Consider the following 25,099-nt stretch of genomic DNA (forward strand, 5'->3'; position numbering starts at 1 on the left):
CCATAAATGAATATGCAATAATTTTGAGTCTTTACGAGGAGAATAAGTAATAGAAAAATATATGAAGTCCAAACCAAAATGAATGAAACAAAATCATGAATTTAACTAAATAATTGAATAATATTACATAGATTTATAAAAATATATATATTTTTTATTTTTGATTTTATTAAAAAATTATAAATTATGTTTATTTAAACCCTAGAAAATTAGTGTTTTTATTAATAACATTTAAATATCATTACTTTTTTATCTTTCAAAAATTTAAAATTAAATTTATATTTTTTAAGCCACAAGTCTATTTTGTTTGTATTTTGAAGGGCATTATGAATCAATAATATCATAAAATAAAATAAATTACTTTTATTAGCATTTTAATTTTTCTATTTATATAATATTACCATTCATCTAGAAGTTTATTCCTTTCACTCTTATTTTGGCAAAGGTTAAAACAAAAAGGTTGGTGTTCCCTTTTCCCTTCATTATTTGATCTTTTTAAAGACATTAGTATATTACTTTCTTCCATTTTCGACTGGAGAAGAGCATTGAAATCACATAACTCTATGCTCCTTGGTTTTACGACAAGGGCAGACCATTAATATTTCCCATTTATGATAAAGATCAGACTATTAATGATTGGACGTACACCAGCCAATTAACCACACCTACCCACAAACCCACCCTCAACCCGGCCCTGGGATGGTGATGGGCCTCCTGGCACAATCTTTTCACATTGAAATGCATTAAGTTGGTAACATTTGGAATTAAAATAAACGGATTGATACGATTTTAGGGTTTTCTTTTGAATTCGAGACATATTAGAGTATTTTTCTTCTTTTACTTCTCCTTATTCCATAAAATATGAAAAAATCTGTCTCGTTTTAAATTTTTTTTTATTAGAATGGAAATAAGAATTAGTTTATATCAACGAGATGTATTGAGATGGGTGCCACCCGTCCTGAACCTGTCCTTTCCGAACCTGTCCTTTTTGCTATCGCTGCAAAACCCTACATAATTGATAGTTAGGTTTCACTGGTTTCCCTAATAAATGCATCCATCTATCTCTTTCCCACCTCTTAACCACCCCTATATAACCCATTCACCTTCATGCCCTCTGATCATCGATTCATATACTCAAAAAAGAAAAAAAAAAACATGTCTCTAATCATCCCAAATTCTCTCTTCCAGTTCTTGACCAACCTCAACTTCACTTCCACTCCTGCAGTTATCTGCTTTACCCTAATGGTAGTTTTCATGTTAAGCCTAATTTTCATCCTTAAGCCTTCACCTGAAATTTTCTTGCTAGATTTTGCATGCTACAAACCCCCCAGCTCTTTGGCATGCACCAAGGAAATGGTGCTTAAGAGGCTGAGACTGTATGGGGATTTCTCAGAGGAAAGTTTGGAATTCATGAAGAAAACATTGGAGACATTGGGCTCAGGCGAGTCCACGTACTTGCCGGAGGGACTGGTCAGGGAGCCGCCGGAGATGTCGACGGAAGAGGCGAGAAAGGAGGCGGAGATGGTGATGTTCGGAGCTGTGGATGAGTTACTGGCGAAGACTGGAGTGAAGGGTGAGGAGATAGGGATAGTGGTGGTGAATTGCAGTAGTTTTAAGGTTGTGCCATCTCTGTCTTCCATGATTGTCAACAGATACAAGCTTCGTGAGGGTGTTTTGAGCTACAATCTTGGTGGGATGGGGTGCAGTGCTGGACTGTTAGCGATTGGGATGGCCAAGAACCTACTCAAGGTCGGTTGACATTCTTCTTTGAGTTCCTCGTCTCTCTCTCTCCCTTCACGTTCTTGGATTTTGTTTGAGTAGAAGGTGCATGCTTTTTCAAAAATTGATGTCATATTCCAGCTACTTAATTAAAAGTAGTGGAAAATTCTAAGCAAGCAATTTATCCAAGATATGGGGTGCATGGTTGGACCTTTGCTTTTCCACCAGATGGGCAGCAGGGTCCAAATCCCCCTAGTTGGGCCAATTGGGCCCCCTAGTTTTCTTGTCTTTGGAATGTTAGTTGGGCCCCCTAGTTAGTAGAGCCGGTTGGTCGATCCAGTTCTGAAAGCACTCAAAGACTGGAATAGACTACATGATGTTGGATGAAATAGACTACATCATTTTGGAGGAAGGACAGTGGAATAGCCTTCATAACATTGGACAAGGATTCATTAAAGACTGAATAGCCTACACGATGTTGGTGGAAATTGACTACTTCCTAACACTGGAATACACTACGAGTCTATCTCGTAATGATAAGAGGAAGTATTTCCAATATATTTAATATTTAAAAAATAAAAAAATTTAAGTATTAAAAATACTAAAAATACTCTATAAAATCACTATTAAATACACTCTACATCGTGTTGGAGGATGGAATGTTGCGCTTAAGAGTGGTATTATTGTCAATGGATGAATCTAATCAAATTCTTGAATCAGGTTTAAAGAAAAGGACAATGTACTTTTTTTGTTCCTTCCATTTTTTGAAAGTGAAACTGAAACAAGATATATTTTATAGCAGGAGATTTATATGTTAATTAAATAACCAAAATGTTGCCCAAAGTTGTTTTTGTTATTTATATAGTCAACAAGATGGAGTTTTGATCATTTTATTTAAAAATGAATTGATATTTAGTGAAGATATATTAAACCTTTTACGATATTTCAAGAATTATTTGAAGGATTCATCCTTAAAACTTTAAGAATGAGATAATTGTACAAAAAATAAAAAAGACGAAAGAAATAAAAAAAGATATGTATAAATAAGGTTTTGTTTAGTAATTGATGTTTAAAACAATTTTTTATTTTTTAGAATTAAAAAAACATGAAAACACATTTAACAATTAGAAAGCGAACTGTAGACCCCCATTTGGGGAGCTTAGTTTTTTATATAGCATTAGAGGAGCTGGCAGCACCCGGGAGGTGTGGGGGGGACCCCTCTCCATGCGTGGGACCAGCTGCAAGAGACAGAAACGCCATGCTTGCTGAGCGGAGGAATAGTAGGGCAAGTAGAAGCTTGCCAAAGAAGATAGAAACAGGAGACATCCGAAGAAAAAGGTAGAGGTTTTCTGAAGAGAGAGGGGGGAGCTTGGGGAGGAGAGCATGGTGGCTAGAGAGTGACGAGCAACTTGAGGAAAAGAGGAATGGCAAGCGAGCTGTCGGAGCTGGAGAAGGAAGGTGGTGTCTGAAGGAAGGAAGTCTACCCGAGGGCTTTTTCAGGTAAGTTTACGGGATACTCCTCTTGTTCATTTTCACTTCCTCTGCTCTTCATCGTCTGTTTTTGCTACTCGAGCATCATTAGTTTAGGTGTTTATGGATCGAGTTTTGGCTGAATATGAGCTTGTTTTCATGTTTGCTCTGCTTTGGTTGTCTCACCCGTTTTAGACCCGTCGAGTGCAGCATGAAATGGGGCCTGGATAATAGATTGCTTATTTTGTTTTTAGCATGCTCTGCTTTCCGAGCCCCCCCCCCCTCTTCTTGCTTTTGGAAAAATACCTACCATTGTTTTTCTAAACTATCAGGAAGCTTTAAAATGTTTTAGTTCTGAATGGTTTCTAAATGTGACACCTTATCGAATATTGGGTGGTGAAGCTCAGATGGTTCAGATAATGCTGAAACCACAAGAAAAGATTATTGCAAAACCTGGTTCCACGTGCTACATGTCTGGGTCCACTCAAATGGAGAATGTTTATATCTCCAAAAATGTAGTAGGTATGTGGCAGTGGGCTTTCGGCAAGGCTACGACAAGTGTAGTTCTTCTCAATCAAGGTTCAGGTGATGGCTTTGTTGGAACTGTTGCACCATCTCTTGCAAAAATCTTCCCGATTGATTCGGCAATGTTTGACGGGAAGAGAGCTGCGAGACTTTTTTTTGAGAGAGAAAAATCTGGTGACTCATGAAAAAAAAAAAAAAAACGAGTAGGGGGATATTTTCTTTTTGAAGAAAAGAAAAGCTGAAGAGGTGGGAGTTTGGAGAGCTTGCATTTTGAATTGCACAGCTTTATTTTTGGGCAGTAGGTGTGGACGAGTGGGGCAGGTTTCAATGGCGTTTTTGATTTTGGATGGAAGGGAAATGATGGTTGATGAGTGTAAGTGGAGTTTCCAGGAAGAAAACTTTAAAGAATCGGTTTATGGAGCCTTTTTGTTTTCCATTTGTTTATTCCTTATGTTGAGTGCCTGTACACGTTATGGTTTTCTTTTATTTGTTTATTCCTCATGTTGAGTGCCTGTGCACATTATAGTTCTAAGGCCATGTTTATTTTATTTCATTTTATTACTTTACTAGTTTCCTTCAACTTTTGATGCGAAAAATTTCATTTTTAAAATTTTAATCTTAAAATAATACACCCAAAAAAATTAAAAAAAAAAAAAAAAACTCCAGTTTTAATTTAATTTCTCAAAGTTACAATTTTAATTTAATTTTTCAAAAACTCTCATTTTTAAAGATTTAGTTTTCGAAACTTTAACTTTCCAATCTTTAATTATTTTCAAATTTTATTTTATTTTTTAAAAAAAATTCAATCTTTAAATAATCTTCCAAATTCTGAGTCCCTAATTTAATCTCCAATTTTAAAAATTCCACTATTTGTTCATTTATTTATTTTTTTAAAATCTCATCATTAAGTGTTTATTCAAAATTCTGATTTCTAAATTTAAATTCTAATTTCCGAAACTCCAATTTTCACATCAATTTATTTAATCATTATTATTCTATTTATTTACTTATTTGTTTATTTTTAAAATTCAATCTTTAAATAACTCTTCAAAATTCTTTTTTTTTTTTTTTTTTTTAAACTTAACTTCCAAAATTCTCATTCTTAAATTTAATTCCCAAGACTCCAATTATCAGATAATCTTCGGGACTTCAATTTTCAAATAAATTTCAAAAATCTAGTTTTCACTCGAACAGTTTTAATTCCACTTTGGTTTTCAAATAATCTTTTTTTTTCTCTTAATTTTATATAAGCATGAATGTCATTTTCATAATTTCGGAACAATGGAATTTGTGAGATTAATTCATGCAAGATTAATCGGGCTTTGGTGGGGGGCCTCACATACTTGATCTTATGATCTATGGATTGATTTGATTGATTGACTTGGTTATCATATATGATTTATTTATTCCACTCTATGACATGCATGTGATTATTCTGTGTTTAATTGCTAACATTCGCTTTCATTGAAGTAAATCGGTTCATCACTCAGGTACATTCTTTGCCTCTCCTTCATTCAATTATTTTGTTTTGAGTAATATTCATTTGGTATCACGCTCGATTAATCAATTGTCATGATTGCTTCATTTTATTAGTAGAGACCCACTTTAGGGACTTAGAGGGGTGCTACGGTCCTTACCGTACCTTCCTGATAAGTAACCTGACCCCCGAACTCAATCCGGTTTTTCACAGACCACCTTTTCCAAAGTAAGGAGTCACACTTAGGGTTTTTCTTTCTTATTTTGTTTACCCTTTTAAAAATAAAACAAAAATAAGTGGCGACTCCAAGTCATTTTCAAATAATCAACAAAAAATCAATCTTTCAAATCAAAATCGAGCTCGCCATCGAGTGGGAAACGCATGAGCTGAAATGTGGGGTCCACAAAATGGCGACTCCACTGGGGAATTTTTTTAGAGGGTCAAGCTTGAACTTAAAGTGAAGCAAACGTGGCATTTGATTGGACGATCAGTGGATGCTCATCTCTTGATTGCACATTGAGGATTTCTTGACGCATGCTTAGATGTCGTATTCATTTGAGATTTTGACATGCTGGATTATTGATGATTGATCTTATTGCATTGCTTAGTGTATTGATTATGATTTTGGCATGGTTTTTCTGATAACTTCACATGCATGCACTCACCATTGTATATCACTCGGCTTGACATGTTGATTCTCTGACTTGTATACTATTTTGATCGTCTTTGAGCATGATGTTTGTATCACTATTCATCTTGATTGTCGTATTCTCGCTTATCTTGTGTGTACATGAGTGATATATTCTGCTCTGCCTGACTGTATGATGCATGACTGCCCTCCCTCTACATGATTGCATGTAGCTTGTCTATGTGGGTCTCACTTCTATCCCCTTACTTCCAAATCTCTTGGTCTCGGTCATTCCTTTCATCTCGGTTTTCACTATTGCAAGTGTGAGACCTTCTGTGTGCTTGCTCTCTGACCGAGCCAGAGATTAGGAGTAGGGTCTAGCGACGGGCTATATCGATGCACGGGAGCATTCTGGAGGAGAGCGACACTTTGATGTCAATTGGAGTCCGATCATTGAAGACCTGTATAGCCCCGAGCTAGGTTTCATGGATAGTCGTGCGACCAGTGTTTTTCCTCTTTTGCTCTAGATTCTTAGGGTTTTCGGATGCACCCACACCATTCACTGTGCACTTTAGTTGACCATTGAGCGTCGAGAGTTTGAGAGGTTTCACCATAGGAAACCCCCTGGGATGTCGAGGTAGTGCATGTGTGGAGGTGATGACCACCTTGCATGGAAGCACCCCGTCTCTTTTTGAGGCGTGCAGATGGTTGCGTACCGCCGGAGGGTACGATCGCTTCTGCTATGGATCTTTTAAAGTCCACCCATATCCATTTAGAGCCACCTTTCACCTTGTAGGTTGAGCCGTAGATCCTCCGATTATGACTCCGTCCCTACACGTGGGTGCATCTGTGGGCCTTCAGAGCCGGTTCAGTAGTAACAGGTTTGGTTACCTTCACAGTAGTCTCTTATATATCTGCTCAGGGTTGGATATCAGTTTGTTTGCTTCCAGGCTACCTTTTGACGCATCTGATAGACATTCTTTGTGAAGTTTCCCTTACCCCGCACCTTATCTAGTATTTCCACTATTTCAGGAGTACCGATACGTTCAGTCTGGGTTCGACTTCTTGGATCAGAGTTGGGGGTAGATTGATCAGGGTATCGGACCAGTTGGACCAGAGATCAGATCAGAGGGATATGGATTCACAGATAGTTACCGTCGATCAGTTCGCTGAGGCCATGGCTTCGATTCAGGAGGCTATAGCTAGCCTTGGCCGGAGGATAGATGGGCAGCAGGCCCAGCAGGTCCCGTCCCTGGATGGTGCCCAGTATGACCATACAGTGCCACCACCCCCTCCACCCAGTCAGTCAGCACCACAGGCCATGCCGTTCACCCTACATAGCCGGACCGAGGTTGCTCCGCCTCCCGTCACCGTGCCTACCCCGACCTCAGAGGACCCACATGCTCGCATGGATAGGCTTGAGCAGGGGTTGAGGCAGTTGAGGACTTCCGACAGAGCCATTACTTGGGAGGGTTTTGATGGAGTGCCGGTAGCTAGCTTGCCGGCTAAGTTCAGGATGCCTGACATTGAGAGGTATACTGGCATTGGTTGTCCACGCCTCCATCTCCGATTATACAGCACCGTGATGAGGGCTCATGGACTGGACGAGCCTCAGATGATTACTCTTTTTCCACTATCTTTGAGTGGGGCGGCCCAGCGTTGGTTTGCATCTCTGGAGGCCTCGAGGCGCCGCACATGGGACGACTTGGCCCAGGAGTTCCTACGACAGTTTTCGTTTAACACTGTCGTAGATGTATCGAGGAGGGAGCTCGAGGCTTTGAGACAGAGGGCGGAGGAGTCTGTTTCTTCTTTCATTTCCCGCTGGCGCGGGAAGATAGCTGAGATTATCGATAGACCATCAGAGAGGGACCAGATTCAGATGGTTTTGAGGAGCCTGCAGCCGCGGATCGCCAGACATGTGGTAGGGGCCCCGTTCACAGATTTCGGGTCTCTGGTTATGGCTCTGTATGATGTCGAGGATGGCATCTCGAGAGGTTTATGGACAGATTCTTCCCCTAGTGATATCAAGGGGAAGAAGCCCTTCGTAGGGCCGAGGCCAGCAGATGTGAGTGCTATCGGTTCTTCCAGTCTGAGGCCTCTTAGGCGCCATCAGTCGATCCCACAGTTTTCCGAGCCTCATTCGTCCTATGCATCTCATCAGTACAGGCCACGGGCACCTCGTCCAGCTTATGATCAGACATATACTCCGCAGACTTTAGCTTTGCCTTATTATGCTTCCCAGGGCATTGAGAGACCCCCGGTTTCTTACACGGCTACAGGACAGCCATGCTATGCTGCTCGGTTCACTGCGAGACCCGCAGCTCCTTATCCCCGACCCAGAGCTCAGCAGACTTCTGCTCCCTTTGCTTTGAGGACGCAGAGACAGTTCTCACAGATAGGCATGCCGTTGAGCCAGGCTCTTCGGAAGCTTACAGAGGCTGGGTTATTGACTACTCTCACCCCTCGTCCACCGCCTCAGCCGATTCCGCCCCAGTTCAGGATGGATCTACACTGTGCATACCATCAGGGGCCTGGACACGAGACCGATCGATGCACCGCTTTGAGGCATGCCGTTCAGGATTTGATCGACCAGGGTTTGGTACACTTGGGTCAGCCGAGTGTGACCACGAACCCGTTGCCTGCTCACACCACGCATGCAGTCCCTCCACCAGCCGATGGCATTCATTCCTTGGAGTTTGATGAGATCGATGACCACATCCACATGCTGAGTGATGATGATCCAGACCCGGAGCCCATCATGCCAGATGTGATTTATGAGATGAGTGGGGTGACTCTGGGTCCTCGGACGCCTGCTCCATTCCGATTAGTTCCCGAGGCGGCGTCAGTGCAGGCTGCCACCGTTGAGCCATTGATCTTGTCGCGCTATAGCATTCAGACGCCGTTCGTCTTAGTCCCAGATGTTGAGGAGTTTCAGGCTCCGTACGCTGATGATTCTCAGACTCTGGACATTCAGTATGTTCTCCGAGGAGGTAGAGTGATGAGACAGCCACCTCCAGCCGCTGCCGCTAGACCCTTAGGGGGTACGTCATCCCAGGAGGAGGTCAGAGCAGAGGATGACGAGATTTTGAGGCAGTTGCAGAGCACTCAGGCTCGTATTTCTATCTGGAGCCTCTTAGCGTCCTCCAGTACTCATCGGGATGCACTGACTCGAGCTCTGAGCCAGATCAGAGTTGATACCACGACCACTCCTGAGGGACTCATTCATATGGTGACGGCTGGGAGAGCCACTTGTATCGTCTTTTCCGATGACGACTTGCCACCAGAGGGATCTGGCCACACGCGTCCTCTCTATATATCTGTTGGCTGTTCAGGTCGCCGAGTTCCATCTGTCCTTCTGGACAATGGCTCGGCCCTGAACGTATGTCCTCTGGCCACCGCCATCGCTCTTGGGTACGCACCATCCGACTTCGGTCCATCCACTCAGACCGTTCGAGCTTATGATAGCACTCAGAGGGAGGTCATGGGTACACTAGAGATTGAGCTACTGATTGGTCCAGCCACTTTTGTCGCCGTGTTTCAGGTTTTGAGGATTCCTACATCCTTTAACCTGCTTTTGGGCCGACCGTGGATTCACCGAGCTGGAGCCATTCCTTCTTCACTTCATCAGAAAGTGAAGTTCATTCATGATGGCCGGGTCGTCGTGGTACAGTCTGTAGGGGATATGTTCATTTTGGCCGAGCCCGTACTTGAGATCAGTCATGCTGATGATGATCTTTTTCTGACCGGATTCACCTTTGATGAGGTGCAGACTCTGGAGATGGAGGACTTCTGTCGAGACTTTGTAGCCCTGTCCTTCGACCAGCACAGCAGCACGGTGGTACTCGATATTATGAGGAGCATGTCTTATCTTCCTGGTATGGGTTTGGGGCGGCGTCAGCACGGGCCTAGTGAGGTCATGACCTTTCCAGACCGCGATGTACCATTCGGGCTCGGATTCATTCCCACTGAGGCCGACTATCGTCATATGGCGCGGCTGCGCAGGGAGAGGGTGAGGGCTCGCTTGACTCATACGCCCTTTTATTATCCTGTCCGCCCATACACCATGAGCCTAGCCGATTACTTTGTGAGGGCATCAGAGCCACATGCACCATCTGATGGGATCATCGGAGGACTCAGCACCACTCGGGAGGCCGAGCTTCAGCGCCTCGTCCAGCAGTTACAGTTGAGTGACGGAGCCCCTGGCCCTTCGGCTTCTGTGTTGATTGCTCATCCCTCCCCAGATCGCACGAGCCTTATGACGCTTTGCTTCCCGGATGAGATCGATGATCATGAGACTTTTGCCGAGATTGGAGATGTAGTGGATGGAGCCGTGCCGCGTGACGAGTACGTTGATGAGATGCTCGCGATGAGCTTGAGCCAGACCGAGGAGATAGCCCCGCCAGAGCTCGCTTCGCCATTTGATCTCTTCGGGGTGTTCGTCCTCGAGATCGCCGAGGAGATCCAGGTTGCCCCCACTCCAGAGGTCGTCGAGGATGTTATAGTTGCTGTTGATGTGTTTGATGGCCCTGTTGGCCTAGTTGAGGGAGCGTCCGACCTTGTGGACCCACCTCTCCCCTTTGATGTTTTATCAGGATTTGTCTCCCGTCATGACTATGTTTCTGACTTTTCATCTATGGATTTGAGCACCTTTGAGTATTTGCTTGTCTCTCATGTTATTGATTTATCTGCACCATCTTCACCCACATCACAGATTTTTGACATTGATGATGAGATTGCACAGCATGATTCAGATGATGACTCATCTCCTGCTTCCGATTCAGACCCCGTTGATCAGAGGGTTTCACCTGCTGTAGGGGACACCGAGATTGTTGACTTTGGCACGGCAGATCAGCCTGGGGAGTTGAGGATCGGATCGGATTTGTCTACAGATGAGAGAGATAGCCTCATCCAGCTACTCAGATCCTACTTGGATGTTTTCGCATGGTCTTATGAGGACATGCCAGGCCTTGATCCATCTATCGTCCAGCATCGTTTGCCACTTCTGCCCCAGGCCAGACCGGTTAAGCAGAAGTTGAGACGATTGCACCCTCGTTGGAGCTTGCAGGTGAAAGAGGAGATCCAGAAGCAGCTCAATGTGGGATTTCTATCAGTGGTCGAGTACCCGGAGTGGCTGGCCAATGTCGTCCCTGTTCCCAAAAAGGACGGCAAAGTGAGAGTCTGTGTGGATTTCCGAGATCTCAACAAGGCCAGTCCTAAGGATGATTTTCCTCTCCCACACATCGACATGTTAGTTGACAGTACAGCAGGTCACTCGATGTTGTCCTTTATGGACGGATTTTCCGGGTACAGTCAGATCTTGATGGCTCCAGAGGACATGGAGAAGACGTCCTTCATTACCGAGTGGGGTACTTATTGCTATAGAGTCATGCCATTCGGATTGAAGAACGCAGGAGCCACATATCAGAGAGCAGCGACCACACTCTTCCATGACATGATGCATCGGGATGTCGAGGTTTACGTAGACGACATGATAGTGAAATCCCGAGATAGATCAGATCACTTGGCAGCTCTTGAGAGGTTCTTTGAGAGGATCAGACGGTTCAGATTGAGACTAAATCCCAAGAAGTGCACTTTCGGAGTGACTTCTGGGAAACTCTTGGGATACATGGTCAGTGAGCGAGGCATAGAGGTAGATCCAGACAAGATTAGAGCCATTCTTGACATGCCTGCGCCGAGGACAGAGAGAGAGGTCAGAGGCTGCCTGGGCAGACTTCAGTACATCAGTAGATTCATAGCCAGATTGACAGACATCTGCGAGCCCATATTTCGACTCTTGAGGAAGAGTCAACCTACTGTTTGGGATGACCAGTGCCAGCGTGCCTTCGAGAGGATCAGAGAGTACTTGTTGTCACCTCCTGTTTTGGCGCCTCCTACACCAGGCCGTCCTCTACTCTTATACTTGTCCGTATCAGACGTGGCTTTGGGTTGCATGTTAGCTCAGCTCGATGATTCGGGCAAGGATCGAGCCATTTACTATCTGAGTAAGAGGATGCTAGACTACGAGACGAGGTATGTCATGATTGAGCGTTATTGTTTGGCATTGGTTTGGGCCACTCGCCGATTGAGACATTACATGACCGAGTATTCCGTGCACTTGATATCCCGTCTAGATCCTTTGAGATATTTGTTTGATAGGCCCGCTCTGGTTGGTCGCCTTATGAGATGGCTGGTACTTCTTACTGAGTTTGACATCCATTATGTCACTCAGAAGTCCATTAGAGGGAGTATTGTCGCAGATCATCTAGCATCATTACCAGTTTCCGATGGCCGAGCCATTGATGATGACTTTCCAGACGAGGATGTCGCTGCTGTGACTAGTCTGTCGGGTTGGCGCATGTACTTTGATGGTGCAGCTAACCATTCTGGATATGGGATAGGCGTCTTGTTGATATCCCCTCATGGTGATCACATTCCCAGATCTGTTCGTTTGGCATTCTCGGATCGACATCCTGCCACGAACAACATTGTTGAGTATGAGGCTTGTATCTTGGGGTTAGAGACGGCCTTTGAGCTCGGGATTAGACAGATGGAGGTGTTTGGTGACTCCAATCTGGTATTGAGACAGATTCAGGGTGAGTGGAAGACTAGAGATGTGAAGCTTAAGCCTTATCATGCATATTTGGAGCTACTGGTTGGGAGATTTGATGATTTGAGATATACCCATCTGCCTAGAGCGCAGAACCAGTTTGCTGATGCTTTAGCTACTCTAGCTTCCATGATCGATATTCCAGTTGACGCCACTGTTCGACCTTTGTTGATCGAGTCGAGATCTGCTCCTGCTTACTGTTGCTTGATCGATGATGTAGAGCCTGATGATGGTTTGCCATGGTATCACGACATATATCACTTTTTGAGACTTGGCGTATATCCTGAGGCCGCCACGGCCAAGGATAAGAGAGCATTGAGACAGTTGGCCACTCGATTCGTGATTTGCGGTGAGACATTGTATAGACGATCGCCTGATGGGATGCTACTATTATGTTTGGACCGCACCTCTGCCGATCGGGTGATGAGAGAGGTTCATGCGGGAGTCTGCGGACCACATATGGGAGGACATATGTTGGCTCGTAAGATCATGAGGACAGGATACTTCTGGTTGACCATGGAGACAGATTGCTGCCAGTTTGTTCAGAGGTGTCCCGAGTGTCAGATACACGGAGATCTCATTCACGTGCCGCCCTCCGAGCTGCACGCACTGACTTCACCATGGCCATTTTCCGTCTGGGGTATTGATATCATCGGGAAGATTTCACCGAAATCTTCCAGTGGTCATGAGTTTATCCTGGTTGCCATCGATTACTTCACCAAGTGGGTGGAGGCCGCTTCGTATGCGAGATTGACATCGTCTGGAGTTGCTAGTTTCATCAGATCACACATTATCTGTCGCTATGGAGTCCCTCATGAGTTGATTTCAGATAGAGGAGTACATTTCAGAGCAGAGGTTGACACCTTAGTACAGAGATACAGCATCCGGCATCATAGATCGTCTGCGTACAGGCCGCAGACGAATGGGGCAGTAGAGGCCGCGAATAAGAATATCAAGAGGATATTACGGAGGATGGTCGAGACTTCTCGGGATTGGTCAGAGAAGCTCCCATTTGCATTGTGGGCTTATCGGACTTCTTTTCGCACCTCTACAGGCGCCACACCCTACTCCTTGGTATATGGCATGGAGGCGATGCTACCCGTTGAGATTGAGATGGGTTCGTTGAGAGTAGCACTAGAGCAGCGGATTCCCGAGGCAGATTGGGCTCAGGCTCGATTTGATCAGCTCAATCTCCTAGATGAGAGGAGATTGAGAGCAGCAGACCATGTTCATGCATATCAGAGGAAGATGGCCCGCGCTTTCAAAAAGCGGGTCAAGCCCAGATCATTACGGATAGGTGACTTGGTTCTGAAAGTCATCAGGGGATTGATCAGAGATCCTAGAGGGAAGTTCAGACCCAATTGGAGCGGACCTTATTTCATCAGGGAGTTGACCCCAGAGGGCGCTGCATGGTTGATGGATTTAGATGGAAACCGATTCTCAGAGCCAACCAATGTGGATCAGCTAAAGAGGTACTATGTTTGAGACCATGGTCGCAGGATGGGTGGCCATCATTTCGGTTAGCCGTTACCTTGTTATTCCTTTGTGATACATAGTCCGTTGCTAGCCCATTGAGCCTCGCATGCGCATTATAGCCTTTCTTTCTTATCGCCTTGCTCACATTTTCACACCGGGATAGGGGCCCCTTTAATGTATGCATGCATTGTTTGGTAGTTTCATGAGCCTTGGACCTAGGGGCATGTTTTTCTCATCATCTTTTCCTATCACTGCACCTCTGCATTTTCATCTCATCTTAATGGTTGTGTTATTCATCTCTTCTTTTTTTTATCCTATCTACTATTTGTTTGTCTCATATTCTCTCCACCCTGAGTGGTGAGCCTCCTCAGTTCATCACATGGAGGATAGTCACATCATTTCCATCATCTATCTCACGGACACTGGTTTAGAGATCCTTGGTTTGAGAAGGTCATCTCGTCAGAGAGAGTTTGTTTGTTACCTTATCACTTGGGGGTGTGTCCATTTGTTATTGATATCATCTTTGGGGTTCATTTGTTCACGTTCAGGGTACGCGTATTTGTATATATGTAAAAAAAAAAAAAAAAAAAAAAAAACAAAATCAAATAAAAAAAAAAAAAAATCATCATTATTATTATTATTAGCACATGTGTGTATGTGCATAGTGTTCTCGATCATTGGGTATGTATATTGATGTCTGGGGGTCATTTTTATCGAGTATGTTCGTTATTGGGAGTTCGTATGTGAGCTCTCTGAGATCCCATGTTATTTGTATTGCTTCGTCATATCTATTTGTGAGAGAGATGAGTGACCTTCTCCTTAGGACTCCGAGTCATTGTCCTTCCCATCATTACATTCATTATTGATGTGACTTCACTTCATGTTTGATCTGAGTTGATCACTACCTTTCTTCACATATCCATTGCTTCGCTGTCGTTTTTATCGTTGCTTGTGATTCATCTCATTCCCTTCGCATCTTATTCTCCCCTTACAGCGACCCATCTCGGGTTCGATACTTCGCATCATCATTACACATATCACTACCAGTTCATTTTGCTTCATATGTCTCCTTATCGATATCATGTTCACATTAGGCATTCTCAGGTCCATGGCTCATGGGGTTCACCATACATGTTGCATTTCATATATATGAGGGCACGAGTTTTGATCATTGGGTATTTGAGCCTAGTTTCCTTTCATTTCTATCACCCTATCACCTTGGCCTACGTTACGTCCCGTGTCTTAAGACCACCCTGAGGCCATGGGATCAGATGTCGTCTTCGGCAGCCTCTACTTGGACAGGTGATTGAGATCTGGCTGATGTTTAGATATCGCCATGCTTCTTCTTCTGGGAGCCGCCTCTTTGATGTGTAGGTCTGATTCAGTTGTGTTCGGATTACCAGGATCGTGGGTTTGATGATGATTGATTTGGTGTCACCTGATTTTTGACCTATCATACCTCTGGTGCCACACTGGGGCATATCCCATTTCATTTGGAGGTTTATGGATCCTCACTCTGCACGATCATTATCACTTACTGGATGCTCACTGAGACGTGGACATGGTCGTTACCTTACGGAGCCCCTGAGATCCATCCAGCTAGTTCCGCACTTCTCGACGCTTGGATGCCACCATGCCTCTCTATCTGGGAGGTCATCTTGGATATATGTGCATGATTCAGTTATGGATTCGGATGACCGGTATTACATGTTCGACGATAGATGACTTCATGTCGTGTTGTTCTTCGGGCCTATCGCGCACCTGATGCCATACTGGGGCATGTTTTCCGCTTCAGATGAGATTTACGGATCTTCGCGGAGGTCACGTGCTCGACGATAGACGATTTCATGACACTTGTTCTTTTGACCTGTCGTGCACTCGATGCTCATACTGGGGCATATTTTCCGTTTTAGATGAGGTTTATGGATCTTCACTTATGTCGCATGATCGATGATAGATGATTTTATGTCGCCCGATTTTCGGACCTGTCGCGCACCTGAGGCCATACTGGGGCATATTCCGTTTCGGAGGATCTTTATGGATCTTCGCAGAGGTCACATGTTCGAGGATAGATGATTCCATGCTATCTGATCTCCGACTTATCATACATTTCGATGCCATACAGGGGCATATTTCGGTTCGGATGAGATTTATAGATCATGAGGGAGTCGCGTGCTTATCCTTATTTGGCGAGATGTATGCAGAGATGATGATATATTCGCTATCCTCACGATGATTCCTTAGTGGAGCCTATCGAGAGCCCCCTAGCCAGGCATGGATGACCTGAGCTCATCTGATTTTTCGACGTATTACATTCTCGATGCCACACTGGGGCATATTCCCCATCTTGATCGAGGTTTATAGATCCCCACTGGTTTACATGATCATCCACAGTTATGAGATACACGCCAGGTCGATGTTTGATTTCATTTTGTCCGGCTACTCCGAGGAGCCTCTCTTGAGTCATTCAGCTAGATTCATACCCTTTGATATAGTCGTGATCCTTGGACGGAGTTGTCTTTGGTGCCTGGATTTCCCGCGTCATCATTCCAGAGGGGTACATATCAGATCCGTTATGCGTCCCATTGGTGTTATTCTCGGGTTATCAGGACAGATCGGGTACATCTGACGCCATACTGGGGCATATTTCCCTCATTTAGCCATGGAGGCGATCGCTCTCTCACATATCCGTTACAGTTTCCATCACTCGGCTGAGATATATTGTATTCGCCTCACTGACCATTATTCCTGAGCTTTTCATCGATATGAGCTCTCAGCGGAGCGTCGTTCGAGACTCGTAGAGTCCCTTTCAGCCATTTCCAGCGGATTGAGATTTGCAGTGGCATGCCACACTGGGGTATACCCCCGTCTTTGAGTACATCGGTTGTTTTGCACATCTTTCTCACTACTCAGTCCATTTCTTGATCTTTGCGGGTCATCATACTGGAGCATACCCCCTTTAACATTTTTCTATTGGGGCAACCCCCCACTATCATTTACGTTTGGGGCATCCCCCTACTGTCATTTTCGTTTGGGGCATCCCCCCACTGTCATTTACGTTTGGGGCAACCCCCCTACTGTCATTTTCGTTTGGGGCATCCCCCCACTATCATCTTTGTTCAGGGCATTCCCCGTTCTCGTCACTTTGTTTAGGGCATCCCCCTACTTTAGGTTTGTTTAGGGCATCCTCCTATCTTTACTTTGTTTAGGGCATCCCCCCACTGTCATTTACGTTTGGGGCATCCCCCCACTGTCATTTTCGTTTGGGGCCTCCCCCTACTGTCATTTTCATTTGGGGCATCCCCCCACTGTCCTTTTCGTTTGGGGCAGCCCCCTACTTTCATCTTGTTTAAGGGGTATTTCCAGTTTGTTTAGGGCATTCCCCTTTATTTCAGTTTATCACCACCATGGATCTTCATCCTTGGGCTTTCAGTTATTTCACCACCATAGATTGGCATCTGGGCATTTATATCATATCACCACCGTAGGTCTTCACCTATGGGCCTTTTAGTTTAGTGTTTAGGTTTAGTTTTTTTGGGTTTGGCTTCCAGAGCTGTTATTTTCTCAGTTTGGTGTTTAGAGTCAGTCTCGACGTTCAAGGTCACATTCTCAGTTTCGGCGTTCAGAGCCATCATCACTTCCTCAGTTTGACGTTCAGAGCCGCATTCCCTGTTCCGGCGTTTAGAGCCATCATTATCGTTTCTCAGTTTCGGCGTTCAGAGCCATTATTGCTCAGATTGACATTCAGAGTCGTATTCTCGTTCGGCGTTCAGAGCCATTACATCGTTCGTTCCGACGTTCGGAGCCATGTTTTGCTTCGTTTGGCATTCAGAGCCATCATCGTTTTCCAGTTTTGGCGTTCAAAGCCATTGTCGCTTCTCAGTTTTGGCGTTCAGAGCCATCACTATTTTCAGTTTTGGCGTTCAAAGCCATTGTCGCTTCTCAGTTTTGGCGTTCAGAGCCATCACTATTTTCAGTTTTGGCGTTCAAAGCCATTGTCGCTTCTCAGTTTTGGCGTTCAGAGCCATCACTATTTTCAGTTTTGGCGTTCAAAGCCATTGTCGCTTCTCAGTTTTGGCGTTCAGAGCCATCACTATTTTCAGTTTGGCGTTCAGAGCCATCATCGCTTTCCAGTTTTGGCGTTCAAAGCCATTGTCGCTTCTCAGTTTTGGCGTTCAGAGCCATCACTATTTTCAGTTTTGGCGTTCAAAGCCATTGTCGCTTCTCAGTTTTGGCGTTCAGAGCCATCACTATTTTCAGTTTTGGCGTTCAAAGCCATTGTCGCTTCTCAGTTTTAGCGTTCAGAGCCATCACTATTTTCAGTTTTGGCGTTCAAAGCCATTGTCGCTTCTCAGTTTTGGCGTTCAGAGCCATCACTATTTTCAGTTTTGGCGTTCAAAGCCATTGTCGCTTCTCAGTTTTGGCGTTCAGAGCCATCACTATTTTCAGTTTGGCATTCAGAGCCTTTATCGCTTTTCAGTTTGGCATTCAGAGCCTTTATCGTTTTTTAGTTTCGGCGTTCAGAGCCATTATTGTCGCTTTTCAGTTCGGCGTTCAGAGCCATCATCGGTTTTCAGATCGACGTTCAGAGTCATCATCATCACTTCTCAGTTTCGGCGTTCAGAGCCATCATCGGTTTTCAGATCGACATTCAGAGTCGCATCCTCGGTTTCGGCGTTCAGAGTCGTTACCACTGTTTTCAGTTTGGCGTTCAGAGCCATCATCACTTTTTAGTTTCGACGTTCAGAGCCATCGTCGGTTTTCAGATCGATATTCAGAGTCGCATCCTCGGTTTGACGTTCAGGGTCATCATCATCACTTCTCAGTTTGACGTTCAGAGTCATCATCATCACTTCTCAGTTTCGGCGTTCAGAGCCGTCATCGGTTTTCAGATCGACATTCAGAGTCACATTTTCAGTCTCGGCATTCAGAGCCATCGTCACTCCTCAGTTTGACATTCAGAGTCACATTCCTGGTTTCGGCGTTCAGAGCCATCATTATCGTTTCTCAGTTTCGATGTTCAGAGTCATTATTACTCCTCAGTTTGACATTTAGAGTCGTATTCTCGTTCGTCGTTCAGAGACATTACGTCATTTCTTCCGGCGTTCAAAGCCATGTTTCGCTTCGTTCGGCGTTCAGAGCTATGTTTCGCTTCATTCGGTGTTCAGAGCCATCATCGCATCTTTGTTCGGCGTTCAGAGCCACCACTCATCAGTATTAGTGTTCAGAGCTATCCTCGTCGTATTTTCAGTTTCGGCGTTCAGAGCCATCATCGGTTTTCAGATCGACATTCAGAGTCGCATTTTCAGTTTCGATGTTCAGAGCCATCATCGCTTTTCAGTTTTGGCGTTCAGAGTCATCACTATTTTCAGTTTTGGCGTTCAGAGTCATCACTATTTTCAGTTTTGGCGTTCAGAGCCATCATCGCTTTTCAGTTTTGGTGTTCAGAGCCATCACTATTTTCGGTTTGGCGTTCAGAGCCATCATCATTATTTTCAGTGTGGCGTTCAGAGCCATCATCGCTTCTCAGTTTTGGCATTCATAGCCATCACTATTTTCGATTTAGGCTTCCAGAGCCATCACTATCATCTTGTTTAGGCTTCCAGTGCCACCGTCATCTTGCTTAGGCTTCCAGAGCCATTACCGTCATCTTGCTTAGGCTTCCAGAGCCATCACCGTCATCTTGTTTAGGCTTCCAGAGCCATTACTGTCATCTTGCTTAGGCTTCCAGTGCCACCGTCATCTTGCTTAGGCTTCCAGTGCCACCGTCATCTTGTTTAGGCTTCTAGAGCCATTACCGTCATCTTGCTTAGGCTTCCAGAGCCATTACCGTCATCTTGCTTAGGCTTCCAGTGCCATTTCCGTCATCTTGTTTAGGCTTCCAGAGCCATCACTGTCATCTTGTTTAGGCTTCCAGAGCCATTACTGTCATCTTGCTTAGGCTTCCAGAGCCATCACCGTCATCTTGTTTAGGCTTCCAGAGCCATTACTGTCATCTTGCTTAGGCTTCCAGAGCCATTACTGTCATCTTGCTTAAGCTTCCAGAGCCATTACCGTCATCTTGCTTAGGCTTCCAGAGCCATTACCGTCATCTTGCTTAGGCTTCCAGTGCCATTTCCGTCATCTTGTTTAGGCTTCCAGAGCCATCATTGTCGTCTTGTTTAGGCTTCCAGAGCCATCACTGTCGTCTTGTTTAGGCTTCCAGAGCTGTTATTTTCTAGTTTAGCTTTTAGAGTTAGTTTTTGGTTTGGCTTCTAGAGCTGTTATTTTCTAGTTTAGCTTTTAGAGTTAGTTTTTGGTTGGCTTCCAGAGCTGTTATTTTCTAGTTTAGCTTTTAGAGTTTATTTTCTAGTTTAGCTTTTAGAGTTGTTTTTTGGTTGGCTTCCAGAGCTGTTATTTCCTAGTTTAGCTTTTAGAGTTAGTTTTTGATTTGGCTTCCAAAGCCATCGTTTTTCTTAGTTTAGCGTTTAGGGTCAGTCCCGTCATTTAGAATCACTGCTCCTAGCGTTCATATTCACTGGCATTGCGCATCTTACCTTCATGGTTTTGCATTCTTCCTCGGTTTTCCCTCACCTCGTTACCCTGTGCTTATCGCCTATTCATCTCGTAGTCCACATAGGGCAGTCTCCTTTAGAAGCATTCTTGTTTGTACTCCAGGGTGGTTCGACCGTTACTCATCTTTGACATTGATATCTTGAGTCACCTGTAGAGACGTCTTAGAGGGAGTCTGGGTCCTCGGTGCAACCTTAGAGGCGTTTTGAGATGCGCTTTTCTTTTAGGGTTAGTGTCTTTGTGTCCATGTTTCCCTAGTGTCCCTGTGGGGGTCTCTTTGGGTCTTCGGTAGAGTTCACTTCATTACACTCATTATTCACACTTTCTTTTCACTTCAGTGTTCGTATTCCTTACACTCGTGAACTTTACCGAAGAGGGGCATATTTGTAGACCCCCATTTGGGGAGCTTAGTTTTTTATATAGCATTAGAGGAGCTGGCAGCACCCGGGAGGTGTGGGGGGGGACCCCTCTCCATGCGTGGGACCAGCTGCAAGAGACAGAAACGCCATGCTTGCTGAGCGGAGGAATAGTAGGGCAAGTAGAAGCTTGCCAAAGAAGATAGAAACAGGAGACATCCGAAGAAAAAGGTAGAGGTTTTCTGAAGAGAGAGGGGGGAGCTTGGGGAGGAGAGCATGGTGGCTAGAGAGTGACGAGCAACTTGAGGAAAAGAGGAATGGCAAGCGAGCTGTCGGAGCTGGAGAAGGAAGGTGGTGTCTGAAGGAAGGAAGTCTACCCGAGGGCTTTTTCAGGTAAGTTTACGGGATACTCCTCTTGTTCATTTTCACTTCCTCTGCTCTTCATCGTCTGTTTTTGCTACTCGAGCATCATTAGTTTAGGTGTTTATGGATCGAGTTTTGGCTGAATATGAGCTTGTTTTCATGTTTGCTCTGCTTTGGTTGTCTCACCCGTTTTAGACCCGTCGAGTGCAGCATGAAATGGGGCCTGGATAATAGATTGCTTATTTTGTTTTTAGCATGCTCTGCTTTCCGAGCCCCCCCCCCCCCCCCCCCTCTTCTTGCTTTTGGAAAAATACCTACCATTGTTTTTCTAAACTATCAGGAAGCTTTAAAATGTTTTAGTTCTGAATGGTTTCTAAATGTGACACCTTATCGAATATTGGGTGGTGAAGCTCAGATGGTTCAGATAATGCTGAAACCACAAGAAAAGATTATTGCAAAACCTGGTTCCACGTGCTACATGTCTGGGTCCACTCAAATGGAGAATGTTTATATCTCCAAAAATGTAGTAGGTATGTGGCAGTGGGCTTTCGGCAAGGCTACGACAAGTGTAGTTCTTCTCAATCAAGGTTCAGGTGATGGCTTTGTTGGAACTGTTGCACCATCTCTTGCAAAAATCTTCCCGATTGATTCGGCAATGTTTGACGGGAAGAGAGCTGCGAGACTTTTTTTTGAGAGAGAAAAATCTGGTGACTCATGAAAAAAAAAAAAAAAACGAGTAGGGGGATATTTTCTTTTTGAAGAAAAGAAAAGCTGAAGAGGTGGGAGTTTGGAGAGCTTGCATTTTGAATTGCACAGCTTTATTTTTGGGCAGTAGGTGTGGACGAGTGGGGCAGGTTTCAATGGCGTTTTTGATTTTGGATGGAAGGGAAATGATGGTTGATGAGTGTAAGTGGAGTTTCCAGGAAGAAAACTTTAAAGAATCGGTTTATGGAGCCTTTTTGTTTTCCATTTGTTTATTCCTTATGTTGAGTGCCTGTACACGTTATGGTTTTCTTTTATTTGTTTATTCCTCATGTTGAGTGCCTGTGCACATTATAGTTCTAAGGCCATGTTTATTTTATTTCATTTTATTACTTTACTAGTTTCCTTCAACTTTTGATGCGAAAAATTTCATTTTTAAAATTTTAATCTTAAAATAATACACCCAAAAAAATTAAAAAAAAAAAAAAAAACTCCAGTTTTAATTTAATTTCTCAAAGTTACAATTTTAATTTAATTTTTCAAAAACTCTCATTTTTAAAGATTTAGTTTTCGAAACTTTAACTTTCCAATCTTTAATTATTTTCAAATTTTATTTTATTTTTTAAAAAAAATTCAATCTTTAAATAATCTTCCAAATTCTGAGTCCCTAATTTAATCTCCAATTTTAAAAATTCCACTATTTGTTCATTTATTTATTTTTTTAAAATCTCATCATTAAGTGTTTATTCAAAATTCTGATTTCTAAATTTAAATTCTAATTTCCGAAACTCCAATTTTCACATCAATTTATTTAATCATTATTATTCTATTTATTTACTTATTTGTTTATTTTTAAAATTCAATCTTTAAATAACTCTTCAAAATTCTTTTTTTTTTTTTTTTTTTTAAACTTAACTTCCAAAATTCTCATTCTTAAATTTAATTCCCAAGACTCCAATTATCAGATAATCTTCGGGACTTCAATTTTCAAATAAATTTCAAAAATCTAGTTTTCACTCGAACAGTTTTAATTCCACTTTGGTTTTCAAATAATCTTTTTTTTTCTCTTAATTTTATATAAGCATGAATGTCATTTTCATAATTTCGGAACAATGGAATTTGTGAGATTAATTCATGCAAGATTAATCGGGCTTTGGTGGGGGGCCTCACATACTTGATCTTATGATCTATGGATTGATTTGATTGATTGACTTGGTTATCATACATGATTTATTTATTCCACTCTATGACATGCATGTGATTATTCTGTGTTTAATTGCTAACATTCGCTTTCATTGAAGTAAATCGGTTCATCACTCAGGTACATTCTTTGCCTCTCCTTCATTCAATTATTTTGTTTTGAGTAATATTCATTTGGTATCACGCTCGATTAATCAATTGTCATGATTGCTTCATTTTATTAGTAGAGACCCACTTTAGGGACTTAGAGGGGTGCTACGGTCCTTACCGTACCTTCCTGATAAGTAACCTGACCCCCGAACTCAATCCGGTTTTTCACAGACCACCTTTTCCAAAGTAAGGAGTCACACTTAGGGTTTTTCTTTCTTATTTTGTTTACCCTTTTAAAAATAAAACAAAAATAAGTGGCGACTCCAAGTCATTTTCAAATAATCAACAAAAAATCAATCTTTCAAATCAAAATCGAGCTCGCCATCGAGTGGGAAACGCATGAGCTGAAATGCGGGGTCCACACGAACATACTTTTTTATTTTTAAAAACAAAAAAATATATATATTGTTTTCATATAACATTTTTTAATTATTTTTCATTACTTTTATATTTTTTCTATGATTTGTTTTAAAAAATAATTATATAAATATAAAAATGGTTAAAATAAAGTATTATATATAAAAATTATTTTTAAAATATAAAAAATACATTAAAAATATAAAAAATATATTAAAAATATTTCAAGTTCCCATTCCATTTTTATTCTATAAAACATATTAAATTATTTTTAAAAAATATTTTTTGAAATGGTTTTCAAAAATATTTCCTAAACAAATCCTAATAAATTCTCGTCTTCTACAAGTACTGCAGGTGCACCGTAACTCTTATGCACTAGTAGTGAGCACAGAAAACATCACCCAGAATTGCTACATGGGCAATGATCCTCAAAAGCTCATATTCAACTGCACATTCCGCATGGGCGGCGCCGCTGTCCTCCTCTCCAACCGGCCCTTTGACCGCCGCTCCTCCAAGTACCAACTCATCCACACCATCCATAACAATACAGCAAGCTCTGATCGCTCATACAACTGCATCATCGAAGAAGAGGACCACGAGGACCACGTGGGTTTCACGTGCACCAAAGACCTCCTGGTCGTGGCAACCAACACCATTAGATCCAACCTCACCGCAACGGGCCCCCTAATCCTTCCCGCATCGGAACAGCTCCTCTGTCTCGCAAATCATCTAATCAGGTGTTTCCACGTGGCAAACATCTTGCCGTACGTGCCAAAATTCCAGCATGCGGTGGATCATTTTTTCCCTCACGTGGGTGGAAAACCGGTGCTGGACGAAGTGGAGAGAAACTTGAGAGTAAGTGGAAAACAAATGGAAGCTTCTAGAATGACACTGTACAGATTTGGGAATTTATCCGGTAGTTCAGTGTGGTATGAACTCTCCTATGCTGAGGCCAAGGCTAGGATCAAAAAAGGTGATCGCGTGTGGCAGATTGCATATGGGTCTGGGTTCAAGTGCAGTAGTGTGATCTGGAAGGCGATGAGGACCGTTGATCGTGAGGAAAAGATGAATCCTTGGAGGGATGTGATTGATCAGTTTCCAGTCGTTGACCCACAGAGCGCAGGAACATTTCCCTTCTATTTTGAGCCATCCATATGAACGAAATGGCGATCGTACGACTTGTGTTTTTCTACTACTGTATTTTAAAAGAATTTTTATTGAATAAAAATTTAAGGATGAATTTTTATTTGAAATTTCATTATGCAATCTTCATTATTTTGTGTGGGAGAGAAGGTGAATGAAAATAAAAAATAAAATATTTTAATTGTTTTCACTTATTTTTTTTTATAATATATTTAACAAATAGGAACATGTTTGATAATAAATAAAAAATAAAAAAATGATAATTTTAAATAATATATTTTAATTGTTTTTGTTTTTTTTTTATAATTATTTAAAAAAATAATTATATAAAATACTAAGAATGATAAAAAATAAAAACATTATATTTTAAAGTT

The 25,099-nt window shown here is 42.9% G+C and overlaps 1 protein-coding gene across 1 annotated transcript; it reads left to right on the forward strand.

Annotated features, from left to right (window-relative positions):
- The first annotated feature begins 974 nt into the window (after positions 1-974).
- Positions 975-24,840, forward strand: LOC104879742 (3-ketoacyl-CoA synthase 2). The gene is made up of 2 exons (XM_059737789.1): positions 975-1,749; positions 23,937-24,840. The coding sequence occupies exons 1-2, from the start codon at positions 1,108-1,110 to the stop codon at positions 24,738-24,740; spliced, it is 1,446 nt and encodes a 481-aa protein (XP_059593772.1). The 5' UTR covers positions 975-1,107; the 3' UTR covers positions 24,741-24,840.
- Positions 24,841-25,099: the final 259 nt, after the last annotated feature.

This window comes from Vitis vinifera, chromosome 7, assembly GCF_030704535.1.
Source record: "Vitis vinifera cultivar Pinot Noir 40024 chromosome 7, ASM3070453v1".
NCBI lineage: Eukaryota > Viridiplantae > Streptophyta > Magnoliopsida > Vitales > Vitaceae > Vitis > Vitis vinifera.